This window comes from Galleria mellonella, unplaced genomic scaffold (assembly GCF_026898425.1).
Source record: "Galleria mellonella isolate WM207_F2 unplaced genomic scaffold, CSIRO_AGI_GalMel_v1 utg223, whole genome shotgun sequence".
Classification (NCBI taxonomy): Eukaryota; Metazoa; Arthropoda; class Insecta; order Lepidoptera; family Pyralidae; genus Galleria; species Galleria mellonella.
In genome coordinates, this window is record NW_026442042.1 from 419,550 (window position 1) to 434,393 (window position 14,844).

The following is a 14,844-nucleotide window of genomic DNA, read 5'->3' on the forward strand; positions in this document are numbered from 1 at the left end:
GACATTATAGGTTTACGTCAGCATAGCTAAATGCATATTTACAACCATTCTTTGTTTAAAAAAGTCAAGGAATCGTATATATTTACTGTACATATATACATATGCATGTATAACCGTTTTGATCTGAATTTTTCTTTGATGAAATTTGGAATTAATTTACAAACATGTTCGCGATATCCATTTCATGTAATCGAGATAAATACGAGTAGAGTACTATTGAGATTAAAATAGATATCTTGAAATAAAATTATATTAAGTATTTAGTCCCATAGAAGGAATATTTACTACTGGAAATTACACAAAATTTCACATCCTTACCTACACAAACTTTTTCTACATCTTAATCAGTACCAATTACTGTGCCTACAACAAATCATATTATTTGAAACAATATTTTATAATCGTCTTTAAAATTAAGTTATTAATCAAATTAGTACCTACGCCAATGGTTATACATAAAAATATAATATCCTCTTTGGCCTGTATATTACTATGTTAATAAAGCATTATCCAGTTTTATATAAAGGACAAACTAATAGCGTAATTTATTGTCATTTATTCGTTAAAGTGGATACTTACGTTGAAGTCGAATGTATTATTTTTAATTCATAATAATAGCTACTTTGTTTAGAACTTACATTTTATCTGTGGGTTTTTTCTGTTCCACATTTCCTTATGTATACAACTGAGAAAGTATTCCATGGAAAAATGGAATAATAATTAGTGACCCAATCCGGTTTTATATCTCATTTACATAATATAATAATTGCAGAACATATCTGAATATAATATGATAATAATGGCAGACTAAAAATATAGCAGCATAATCTTTTTAAATACGAGTATTAAACCTAGGATTTCAATATTTAAGATTCATATTTAAATTTGACTATTTTACATTGAACTAAATTACTAAATTTACCTAATCTTAATAAATCTTAAAAAGTAGATAGATATGAATTTAATTATAAACCTGATTCATATTGCGTTGTATAAATAAGTAAAATCAATTAATTAGTCATTCACCTTTGCTGGATGTATTTACATACATTTTTGTTCCGTGAAATTGAAACAATAGAGTCTTTGTATTTAATTGCATATCGATACCTTAGTATTAACAAGAGCCTATAATAATATATGTGGGCGACGATTGCTGTCACTCATACCCATTGACGAATCACCCAAAATGCCAACGGCCCACCTTGAACTTGATCGTGAATCTTCGTGATGCACCCGGAGGCCTCTACCCTTGTAAATACACATAGCACTTGTTCCTCACAAGACCTAGTTTAAATGTAAACAAAAACTGGTTCCTTTAGACTTTAGAGCAACTTTGAAAGGGCACTATAATCCGGAACAGTAGGTAACATGAGTAGGTATATGTGATGAAAATAAACTACGTAAACCAAGTTAACCCAAACACAGTTCATCTCCTCTTTTGTATGTACTTAACGGGAGTTAAATCTTTCTTAAAGTGGTACTATTCACATCAATTACAATGACTTATCCATTGTTTACACTTAGACTTTGTACAAATATTATTTAGTTATGGCTATTTAGAGACTAATTTACATGAGATGTATAGAAACTGAACAATATTTTTATTATAGATACTGTTACAAGAAACCATTTATTAACAAAGTAATTATAAGAAAAAGTAAATACATAAATAATAAAAATACATAAAACATTTGATAAACAAGCAATTGATACATACGCGACTTCTTTTACGTTTTAGGTCTTTGAAAACCAGTGTATGTGCTACGATCAACGATGAATTTCACAGTATTTCTTCTAAAATCATCTATATTTGTTATGATTTTTTTATGCAACTTAAAATATCAAACAAGCTGATGGCCCACCTGATGGAAAGGGGTAGCCGTCGCCTATAAATATGAGCAGTACCGTGGACATAACAGAGTATACTGTTTCGCCCTTGATACCCCCCATGCGTTGCCATTACTGAGGACTCAGGTGTTATTCCACTGTACCCTGTAAATTCACTGCCATATACCATCCTTCAAACCGAAATACAACTATGCAAACACAACTGTTTCACGGTAGAAACACTAATGGGACAGAGGTGTCCAAGCAAACGAATTTTGTACAAAGTCTCCCTCTGGTTGATGGTATGATTATAGTAAAGTTATTCTAATAATATCAATATGCGTCAAAGTTCTACCAAATGCCGATAGTCGTCACTAATAACATATAAGTACTTAAATTATTTCAACGCAATGAGTCTGTTGGTAGATAAGTTTTAGTTACCGCTTGCTAAAAATAACAATATCCAACGTCTTGCTGGATATTGCTATTTCTTTGAAAACGTATCTATCTACTAACACTTAGTTTGCATCTTGTCTGTTAGTGAGCCGGTGATAAAATCTTGTCAATGACTGTAAATATCACCGTCTTCGGTATTTAAATTTCTGTCGCGAAAAAGCTATGCGTGTATTTTTAGGCTGAAAGTAAAGTAGCCAATATTATTACTAAAACAAGAGACATGACACCTAATTCAACGAAAGTGGTAACCAAAGTATACAACACAACCTATACTATAGTATTTATGCAATACGTTATTCACATGTACAGGTAGTGGTCACGATTTTCATGTCAGGTAGGCTGTCAGCTTATTTGTCACTCCCAGTAAAACAAGGAAACGTGTCAATGATAAAGGTGGTATAAAAAGGCCACAAAAATCCGACTATTAAATTTGTTTTGAACAGAGAATTCCACACCTTCTAAATCAAGATGAATCCTAATTATTAAAATGCACTGAATAGGCATTCACAAACATACTTATGAGTATATAAGTAACGTAGACACACAATATATGATTATACCATCAATTTTTTGCAGTATGGCTCAAACAAAAGTTTTCAAGTGGCGACGTCTTACAGACAAACATAGTCCAATAGAAGGCCGATCCTTAATTTCATTACGGGGCAAAGAATCCGTAGATGCAAGCAGCTCAGAAGCATTCCATAGTTTTAATTAATGATGATCACATAATAAAAATTAAAATTTAAAAGTGAAATTTAAGTAATTATTTTTATAGAATCATCATCTTCCTACCCTTATTCCAATTGTTATTTGGGGTCGGCGTAATATGTTTTTATTCATATTACTAAAGGATTTAGCTTATAGTTTTACGACCCGCCGCCTGCCTCTTTGGAAATGCATTTGTTGGTGGCTTCCGCCATCTACGGTTCGGAGGAAAGGATTGAGGAAAAAAGGAAGGGATCGTTGGAAATGCGCAAAGGAAATTAGTAAATGAGAGGAATAAGGAATTTATGTGGGAAAGGAAAGGAAACATTGCAGTGCGGGAAAGACTGGGACACTGCAGCCAAAAGTCATAGAATAAACTAATGTAATACAGAAATAAAACTACAAACAACTTTCAAATTTATATGTGTCTATTTTTTATACCTATCAATTCTTGTCATTTATCAAACATGCCAGACTGGTACGAACCCATGATAAAACCACTTTTAATCATTAAGCGCAGATCACATTATACCTATAAAATAAAACACTAAATAAAAGCGCATTCATACACTTAGACTGAATAACTTCCTTAGAAAAGTCAGCTAGGTCAGGCGTCCAGGTCAAGTTTGTGAATAAAACAAGAGCAATGCCAATTTCAGGGTCCACTTAGTGGGTATACAGTTAGGTAGTGTTAGGCGTCGATGTCGTGCCAAACAATGCTGCTGACATTGGCGGGAAGAAAGGAAGGAACGCAACGTGCATAATAATTACTGTAGCGCCCAATGCGCCAGCGCATCGGCACTCCAAGGAACAGTGCCGTACGCACGTCTGCAACGACACCAGATGATAAAACACTGACAGAGGTGGCCAACTGTTTATATATTTACTTGTTTTAATTTTTCTCTCTATTTTTTACGTAACTTAGAATGGCAAACAAGCTGCCTAACAATAAACAAAAAACACTGTTTTTCTGTCCAGGAATACCATTTCACGCTCATGGTTATAAAAAAAACCCTAAATATGTTATTTAAACTATCATATCTTCCCATTACTTTTTTCTTTATTAATTTAAATCTTAAAAAGACACGTGATTTTTATCCTACCTTTTTTTTTAATATACATACGTAGTAATAATAAATGTTTAATTTAAATTATATCAATATCCATGATGTTAACTAATGGTCTCTATTAGATTTTTATTAATATTAACCTTATTGGCCGTGTGGTCTCGGCATAGAATGGATCCACCCCTTCCTTTCCCGTGGGTGTTGTAAGAGACAAATAAGGTTACTTAGTGATAGAGGGATAAGCAGCAACGTTCCTCTTAAAACATCACCAAAATCTCACAGTGGTTGCCAACATACCCACCAAGCATGGAAACTACCTAGCGAAACCACCTTTATGGGGGAGGCTTCTGTTTAACAGTGGACAATTAACGGATGATACAGTATCGTATAATAATCTCATGAGATTTTTTTCATAATGATGTAAAGACTACATCATTAACCATTATGTTTTACATGACTAAACACTAAGAAGATATCGAGCTATCGTATCATTTGTTAGAGTTATTCAGACAAAACTTTAAAGTATAATTTTAAAGTTTAATTAAGTAAATTTGAAGTTGCTGTAAAAACTACTTAATCATAATATACAATTAAATTTCCTTGAAAACAGTTCAGTGTTTTTCTCGTCATTCTAAAAAAAATAACTGATTCGAATTCTTTTATTTATTTCCATTCTCTTTAGCACATATGTGAAAAAAAATTAAAGACATTTTGTCCCTAATTTTATTATGGTGTAAATATTATGTACCAGTATATATAGGTTAGGCTTGTCTCAATTTAATTGCTTGAAATCTAAAATTCAATAATTTATGTTCTAGCAATGACACTGGTTGAATACACCTCACGAGTACTTAAGTACCTCACATAATAAACACGTTAGTAAGGTACGTATCTACTTACCAATTTCTATTGCAACCGTCGGTTGACGATGGTACAGAACTATTGACAACTGATAGCAAGTTTAGTGTCAAAATGTTATAAAGTGGACATAAACAGTGCCTGTAGTGATACAAATATAAATTTGAAATTAGTGTTTGTCCAAGTCAGTGAAGTGCATTGTAGTTCTATATGTTTAACAAGTGAAAGTAGTAAATACAAAAGTGTTAGACACTTTTAATAATTCTAAAAATAATATACGTAGATATATTAAAAATAAGATTTACCGGATATATTTTATTTAACGGAAACCCATCGTATAGTACTCATGAAACTGAACAACTTTTTTCAAGTAATCCAAGTGTATATATTAAAGAGTAAAATTTTTAATCTTTTAATTTATTTTTAATTTTTAATGTTTATTATTTTTCAATCGACTTCAATTAATTATGATTATGTTCCACAAAAATAAATGGTAATTGATGTGGTAAACCCAGTTATTTTGATTTAAAAACTAAACTACTGGATCGATTTTGATAAAATTTCTATGGGGTCCCATTTACAAAAATATATCCTTTTAGATAAAAAAAGAATATTCGAAATCTTTTTTGTAGAAAACAATCTTAAATTATAATGCCATAAATCTGAAAATTTGTTCGTTTGTTACTTATTGGCACCTCAACGGCTCTACTAATCGTTACATATATAATATACATATATTATTTTGAATGAAAAAAAATATTGGTTATGTTTTATATGGCAAAGCAATTTATCCCGACAAAGTCACAGGTAAAAACTAGTATACCTATGTTTAGTAGGCAAATATAAGATTACATTCTAAAAATTTGCATTGATATCCAAAAATATTAAATCATTAATAAAAACTTATTATAAAATAAATTAATCACATGTAAATATTTACAACTTTTTGTACATTGATATATTATATTAATTATATTAAAGAAATACCTAGAAATAGGAGTCATTAAACCTATCATACAAAATCATCGAAAACCGGTATCATATCAAGAATAGTTATTGGGTACAAAAATTTTCGTCAAAATTGTAATGAAATTATCCTTTACCAAAATTATAAATGTGACAGTGAATTTGTTTGTCTGTTACCTCTTAATGTCTTAACAGCTTAACCAATCTCTATGAAATTTGTTATATAAGTACTATCTATATAGGATGGGGAAGGACATGATACTTTATCGCAATCAGTGAATTTTCAAATACATATGAGAAGAAAACTAAAATCACTAGATGGGTCGATTCTTAGGCGCTATTTTCTAAATTTATCTCTAAAATTAATATTAAATTCACTATTTTTGTTGTGACTTCTTGATCGAACTTTACAAATAATAATAATCAACTAACATTTTAATTTGATACTTTTGCAAAAGTACTATTTTATGGACCGCCACAAACTATTTTAATAATAATTTTTACTTAAATCTATTTAGATTCAGTTTATATTGATCCTTATAGTCGTAATTAACATTTCTATGTGAAATAAAATTAAAGCTTTAAATTTGAAGATAGGTTTAAAATATGACGCTTCAGAATCGACCTCTATGTCCCATATTTATAGTAGTTATAGCTTTTAAATATTGCATTAGGACATAATAATGTGTCCGAAATCCAGTATACACTTAATTGTACGTATATGTATCCGAGATGAACAGCACGATGACACCGAAGTATATTTAACACTAGGGGACGAACGCGCCGTCCACTCAGTCGCCCGGCACACACGACCAAAATACAGACATCTCTAGCCATAAGGAGTCCTAAACCATCTTAGTTCATTTCCTGTGATAATAATATAATTAATAGGTAAATAAACTAAATTCATGCAATTAGTGACCATTAATAAAATAAATTTATTCTCAATTAACACAAAAAAAAAATATTCAAATATAACGTATTGATATTTTTGTTTTTGGTATTACAGATAAGCAAGCTGTTGTGTTTTAAAAGCTCCCCATTATGGGGCGAAATATTATTTGGGTGAGTAATTTTACATCTGATTATTTTAAAATTAACTATAATTAACGATAATTTTAAAATAAGTACCTAATAAGTTTGAAATTATATATAGCATTTACAAACCTTCTGTTACTTTTAAAACTGTATACTGGTAATCTGTAAATAATATATTATTACATAATTCTGTTTTATTATTATTTAAGATTTAATTCTAAAAATAAAAAAGAAAACACCGGCTTCAATCGTTAGCAAAACCAGTTCTTTTAAAAATTAAACTATTAACCCGATTTTGAAAATATATCCATTCTGCAAATATATCCTTTTGAATAACTGTTTTTATTCAAAAGAATATACTTGCAGACCTTTCTAAATTGATTTATAAATGTCGAAGTTAAGAGGTAACAAACATAAATAAAACAATCGAATTGAGAACCGCCTCCTCTTTGGAATCTGTTTAAAAAAATTGTATCAGTGTATATACCTATAAATTTATATTAATTAATATATATTTGGTTACATTTAAATATTTTCGTTATATATTTGTACATATTAGAATTCCTAATTACTAATAAGTAACATACTTATGCTAATTAAGGTTTATATTTCTAAGCAGTTTAAATTAATTTAATATTATTCTTACCTACTGTTGTGATTTTTCTAAGACACTGTTAGAAAAATCTGTTCTAAAACAATTAATTTATGTATCAATTAAAGGTTCACTGACCTCATTGATTTGTTTCTACTTGTTCATCGGCATTTTCCTACAATATTTAGAACTCGGCGAATGTGAACAGTCCACACATTTAAAGTAGGTATGCTCCGTTCAAAATTTCTTTCACCGAATTAAGTATTTGGTATTTGGCTCATTGTTTATGCATGACATATTTTTTAAGTAATAAAATGCGATATATCCGTTACATGGGACCTACCCTATATATTATATGATATACACCCCATTTATCTTACTGTTCCTAACAATTCAATAAATGACTATTAGACTGCTTGGAATCATACATATTACTATCTAAAAACTTTCAACAATTTATTAAAAAATGTATTTGCAATAATAATTGCTCTATTTTTTTAAATTTCTTCTATAAATAGTAACAGCACATTCCTAAATCAATACTGAGTTCCACAGGTTAATGAGGTACCACGTGATATATAATATATAGAATACAAATAAGACAGGGTTGATTTAATCCTTACAGATAGATTACTGAAGTCAGTATGTTGGCATTTGTTCACCTTGCATTTACAAGCGGCATTTATTAAAGGTCTAAAAATGCCATATCAACTTGTAAGAACCTTTTAGTATTGTTGATAAAGTCTAGACATCAGTATGCCGAATACGGAAACTACTTTGGATAAAACACTTTTTATACGGGCACATTATTTACCGCTATTACAACACCAAATTTTATTGCTAGGTACCCAAAAGACGGTGCTTAAATACTATTCTAGTACGTGTAGCTATGTAGGTACAGATTAGTATGTAACATACTGTGGTAGACTTCTTCGGACGCCAATAGTACTAGATGGAGATACTGCCAGTTAAGTATAAAAATGATGGAGAAAAATGCTTGGGTTGTTGTTTACATTAGTAACTCAAATAATACTTATGAATAGTTTAGTCAGACCATAGCCATTCTTGAGCCTTTATCTGTGACTGAAGACAGATCCAGACTTTTATTTAAAATTCTCTAGTCTCTTTTTATTAACAATGATGTATTTGTACACATAGCTGTATATAACCACCAATACTATATATATACAAGTCCTATAAATCGATTTTAATTTAAACAAGTAAATACAAAATACTTGGTCTACAATATATGGCATGCACGTGCAAAGAAGCGGACGCGAGTTGCGCACGAAATGATACTGCAACCATACGACGGCCTTCCTACATCTTGAACTTGAGAACGTATTAATTGTATTTCTATCTTCTCTAACACAAGTTCATAAAGTAAATTTAATCGGAAAACAACAATATACAAATAAACGCTAAAATTATCTGAAGATACTCTGATATTGCTTACATGCGAAACTTTTTATGTACCGTTTCATTATAAATTTAAATTGGTTATCAATATACTGAAATAAGACCTCCTACTTTACAATTCTGTTTTTTTCTGAATCTCTTTTTAATCGAATCGTATTATTGAAAAATCTTAAATTATATTACGAGGTGTCCATTTCTCTTATTAAAATTACTTTCAGAAACAATTGAATTTTATAGAGATTGCTCTGCATACAAACAAATGCACTCTATACTTTAATATTAATACCTAACATGGATTTAATAGGTAAGTCTATAAAAATTGTTTAACTAGCCATTAAAATTTTTTACCTCAACGCTTATTAATACTTTAACAACGTTGAATAAACGATAAAATCTTATCCTGCAAGTCCAAAAGAAACTAATAATATTGAAATTGAATATAAAACAGATTACCTACCAAGTCCAGTGGAAAAAAAAAACTAAAGTCTCGGTCCGCGGTCCTAATCGATTGGCGAAATGTCGCACCAAAATACCTTGGACTGGTTGGGATGAGGTGATGACGATGACCCCAGCGCACAACTACCTGGCTTCGAAGCCTGTATGCAAATTATTGTTTTCCGAACAAGCCGTGTCAACGTACTAACGCTTATTTAACACTATAATTTATTAGAACAGTATACTAGAGACCAAAATTCTTAAAATGACTTCATGGATTTTTTACTATTTTAAATGCCAAAATTTATTACATAATAGAGTTCGGTCTGCAAAAATTATTTCTTATCTCCTTTCTCCTGCATGTATAGAATGTGTAAAAGAAAAAGACAAATTTGATGTTTATTGATTCAGTAAAGTTCCACGCAGGACCTCATTTTAATGATCTTTGTTGATTCCTACTGAATTCGTCACGATGAGCTCACCTGATTACTCCCTCCACCACCTTCCTTCACTGGTGCCCCACCAGCGCAGGTGGGATTACCATTCAATAACCAATCATCACACATTAAAAAAAAACCGCCTGAGATATTGGTTTACGCTGGTGGTATGGGAGTAATAATTTCCAAAAAAGAGATGAGGCCTTACTAATACCCCTCTATATGGGGATATTTAAATATTAGTACTTTTCAACAACATATTTTATGTTTTCAACCGACTTCAAAAAGAAGAAAGTTCTTCAATTCGTTTGGAATTTTTGTGTGTTTGTTACCTAATTTCTAAATTATCTAAGTTCTAATCCGATTTGAAAAATTCTTTTTTTATCTAATATAGCCTTAGATAAAGAAAGTTTATTTTTTTATTTTAAACTATTAATTAGTCTTATAGAAATTTTATAAAAATAGGTGTAGTACTTTAGTTTTTTTTTTTAATTAAATGATTTGTTTTGTCACAATTGAAATCAATTATTTTGTGGAACACAATCTTTAATAATATTGCTTTTAAAACGGTTAGAACTAGTCAAAATAATAATAGAAAAGCGACCTGCCCTGGTTTCACACAGGTAGATAGATAAATTAGTATTTTTAATTTACTTGAGCAGTATGTTTCATATTTTTAGCATTTACATATCCGCCATAACTTCTAAACAAAATTCCGTTTAGAAATTATGATGATGTTCAATTTGAATAATTTAAAGAATTTACAAGAAGATAATCAACCTTGATTACAAAACTATTTAGTTGGATGTCTTCTCTCTGTCAAATGTTTTAACCTGTATTATGATTGATTGATATAAACAAAAAGGTTATTGTGACTTAACTATAATAATTGAATATAGCTTCATGATCTTTTTCGTAAACTATAAGTATGTATAAGTTACACATTATTTTTTTATATCATGATAATAACTTTTATAGACAAATTTTAGAATTCTTGAGTAATATTATTGTAATTTTCTAATTAAAAAAAATATGAATATAGCCTATGTTATTCGCTGAAAATATTTATTTTTTATTTTTGGTGAAAGAATTTTTCATGTTTGTTAAGTAATTTTATGTTTATGTATTACAAATAAACAAACGAGCAATTAAGTCTTACTTTTTATAATATTATTAGTATAGATACATACGTATCATAATGTTTAATTTATATATTATAATTACTTATACCTATTAATTTCGACTATAACTAAAAGTGCAATAAATACTATAATAAAGGATATATATTAAGGAGACATAAGATAATAAAGGAAATCGATACAATTAGTTTCCAATTTATCACCCTTTTGGTCAAGTATTCAGAATGTGGTCATTGGCACTGAATATGCAAAAGTATTGGATGTAGGTATAAACTGACAATAAACGTAAACTGTATTGAACCAGACTCAAGTATTGATCTTAATTCTTGACTCTGTCAAGTTATGCAAATTACGCAAAGATGAAGTGCGATACTTGATCAATAGGTCATCGAACTGTCAACTGCCCACACATCCGAATCTACCAATTCGGGCGCCGCAAATAAGAACTACAAAAGCATCTTCAATCTTTTTTTTATACTCCATATAATGGCATCCTTATATACAAAGTGGCCAGATAATAGATGATATTTTTTACATAGATTTTTTATGTTGGCCTAACGGACCTATAAATGCATTATCTAATTGTCTACAGAGCAATCGATCTATTCGTGTTGTTCAATAATGTACCTCCACAAATGATAGGTCAACATCCTTCCAACCTTTGTTCAATATACTTCTGAAACTTGATAGGTACCTATCAAATGGCGCACTGCATTGAATTTTTCTTGTTTATAAGTAGTTACATATAGGTATTACCTATAGGTTCTTAGATATGTTGTAATGGATTTTATTGGGCTTTGAATAGTGACACTGACCGTATGATGTATCAAATCTGTAAATTATACTTTATATAAGATTATAAAAATAGTATGTATCCGGTAGATATAAATATCATCAACCCCAGAAGTTCGAGAAAATTAAAAACTACTAATGATTTTAAAGTAATGAGAGGTAACAAACAAAAAAATTAATAGACGATTTTTTTATACCACTGAAGTGGCAAACAAGCATACGGCCCACCTGATGGTAAGCGGTTACCGTAGCCTATGAACGCCTACAATACCAGAGGTATTACGCGCGCGTTGTCGACCCCGAAGAAACCTCTTTACTCCCCTTTTGAAAAACCCTATGCTGTAGTCTCTTGGAAAAACCTCGGCAAGCAGCTCATTCCATAACCTCAGTGTTCGTGGGAGAAAACATCTCTGAAACCGCATTGTACGCGACCATTTAGGCTGTAGGGTATGAGAGTGAACTCTCTGTCGATGGCGAGCTGTAAGATGATAGAAAGTGGCCGTGAGCACAATCCATTGTACAAGCGGTAGAACACGCAAAGTAAGGCAAAATCTCTCCTAAGACTTAAGGATTCGATACCGCTTGCAAGCCTAAGATCATCGACAATTCTCATAACTTCGCACAAAATCATTAATTCATCTCCTTCGGTAGTAGTTTTTACCGTGAAGAAGCTATCAGGGTAGGTACGGAGACATAACACCGTAGTTCTCAGTAATATCACATACTAATATAAAATATAGCCTTTCACTATCGCACTGTTCGCCATTGACAGGGAATCCATCATCACACTCTAGAACTGAAATGGTTACGAACAGTGTGGTTTTAAAGCAGTTTCGTCCCGCAAACACTTAAGCTGCGGAATAATCTTCCAGCCGAGGTTTTTCTAGAGACCACAGCATGGTATTCTTCAAAAAGGACATATTAAGGTTTCTTAAAATCAAAAACGCGCGCACGCCATCGCTGGTGTCACAGGCGTCAATAGGTTACAGTAAAACCCGTTTACCATTAGACGGGCCGTATGTTTGTTTACCATTATAGTAATAATATAAAAAAATTATGAATATCATAGAGTATTTCGTGATTTTTTGTTCATGTCTGTGGATAAAGGTTACCATTTTTTATCAGATGAGTTGTCAGCTTGTTTGTCATTTCAAATCGCTTAAAAATGCAAATTAATGAAAAAGAAAAAACATTGTTTCAGCACGCCGCTTTGATAGTGTCTTGTTTTTGCATCAGTTCGTCGCCTTCCCCTCATACTGATGCGTATTCATTCCTACGGAGCGCAGTAGAAACCATACCTCAACATGAGCCAATTGCAACTCCCATCCGAGCCTCTGTTGAAAGCGTACCATTAGGGTAATATTATTTTTATTAATATGCATGTCCGTTACAGTAAGATATTAAATTAAAAAAAAAATGATATCATTTTTTTTTAATTTCTAAGTATTTTTAAAGGCTACCAGAAGGAGACTTTGTACAAAAGTCGTTTGCTTGTGTACCTCTGTCCTATTCGTGTTTCAACCGTAAAACAGTTGTGTTCGCATGGCTGTGTTTCGGTTTGAAGGGTGGGATATGGCGTGAATTTACAGGATACAAAGGAATAACACCTGAGTCCTCAGGAATGGCATCGCATGGAGGGTATCATGGGCGAAACAGTATATCTATTATGTCCATGGTACTGCTCATGTTTATAGGCGACGATTACCACTTTCTGATGGAAAGTGATTGGGCCGTCAGCTTTTTGCCATTCTAAGTTGTATAAAAAAAATCACAAAAATATACTGATTTTCTGCAAATTTCTACTACAGGAGTCTTCGTGAAGAAAGAGAAGGCAGACTGCCTTTACGCGATGCAGTCGAAAAACGACCAATATCTGTTATAAATCCCAACATGTATAAATTTATTCAGGTAAAATGGATTGTATCTTATTTAAAAAGTAAATATTGATAGGGTAGTACCTACTCGAAGACATTTTATTGGCGATTACTATTGTGATAAACGTTAAATGACACGTAAAATTTTCCCACAATTTGGTTTGTTAACGATGTTCGCCATAGCCGGAGAACTAATATGCCCGACAATTGGCATTGTGATGAACATAAAATGATGACATATTCACATTTCGCCGCACATTCTTCATGGATGGATACTAACTTAAAAATTATTTTTTAGGATGTGGAGAATATACCAACAGTACAACATTTAGAAAGCATGGATAAATTCTACGGCGCCGCCAGTTACTTAAACAAGTAAGCTATACTTATTACACAGTTCAAATAACTAAGTTCTTAGTAGCTAACTTAAAAATAGCGGGGGGAGAAGAGATTGGCTACTAATCCCCATTGCTAGCAATTAACCCTGTCAGGTCGCCTTCTTCGTGGTTCCCCTGGAAACCATCGTGATTAATTTATTGTTAGATCTGTCACGGTGGGCTAACCTGCGTGATCCTCACCTAACATCCCTCACCTGTGTATACCGACAGCGTAGACAGGGGTACCATTCCATTATCATCCATAAAAAAAAAACTCGAAAATCGCTTAGGGCATTTATTAAATGAGGTAGTTCAAGACGATTTTTATGTTCCCCAGTAAACAGATAATAGCTGCTGTAATGGTGATGATAATAATCTATAATCTCGTAATATCTATCTTTATATATTTATTAAATATGAGTCAGATTATAATAATATTTATTGCATAAAAATTTGTTTATCCACAGCGCTACGAACGACGAACGGCTACACCATGGTAACGCCAACCTTCAAGGTAAATACAACAGTACTAATGAACATAATATTTTTTTTAAATATTAGTTTACCATGGTTATTCTATTTTACTCAGAAATGCAACAGACAGCGACGGATACAGGTTCTCGTCGGTTGGTAGTATGCTACTTGGAGTCATGGGCAGCTTATCGAGCACCACCTTTGGCATTTACTGCGAGCCTCGTACCAAAGTCATGCACACATCTCCACTATGCATTTGCGGTTATACATCCTCATACATATGCCATTATACCAGCTAATGAAGACTATGACATTATAAAAGGTACCTCTGTTTACCTATAATCATGTAGACATTAACACACTCGTAGCTGATGCAGCTTTTTAAAAA

At 31.6% G+C, this 14,844-nt stretch overlaps 1 protein-coding gene across 1 annotated transcript in view; it reads left to right on the plus strand.

Annotated features, from left to right (window-relative positions):
* Positions 1 to 6,636: 6,636 nt before the first annotated feature.
* The window catches only part of LOC113517400 (probable chitinase 10), a 37,986-nt gene continuing 29,778 nt past the window's right edge, over positions 6,637 to 14,844 (plus strand). The window contains exons 1-7 of the mRNA XM_052894685.1: positions 6,637 to 6,770; positions 6,889 to 6,944; positions 12,933 to 13,087; positions 13,540 to 13,639; positions 13,904 to 13,980; positions 14,450 to 14,496; positions 14,572 to 14,778. Coding sequence (XP_052750645.1) covers positions 6,924 to 6,944; positions 12,933 to 13,087; positions 13,540 to 13,639; positions 13,904 to 13,980; positions 14,450 to 14,496; positions 14,572 to 14,778 — 607 coding nt within the window. The 5' untranslated portion in view covers positions 6,637 to 6,770; positions 6,889 to 6,923. The remainder of the gene's footprint in view (positions 6,771 to 6,888; positions 6,945 to 12,932; positions 13,088 to 13,539; positions 13,640 to 13,903; positions 13,981 to 14,449; positions 14,497 to 14,571; positions 14,779 to 14,844) is intronic.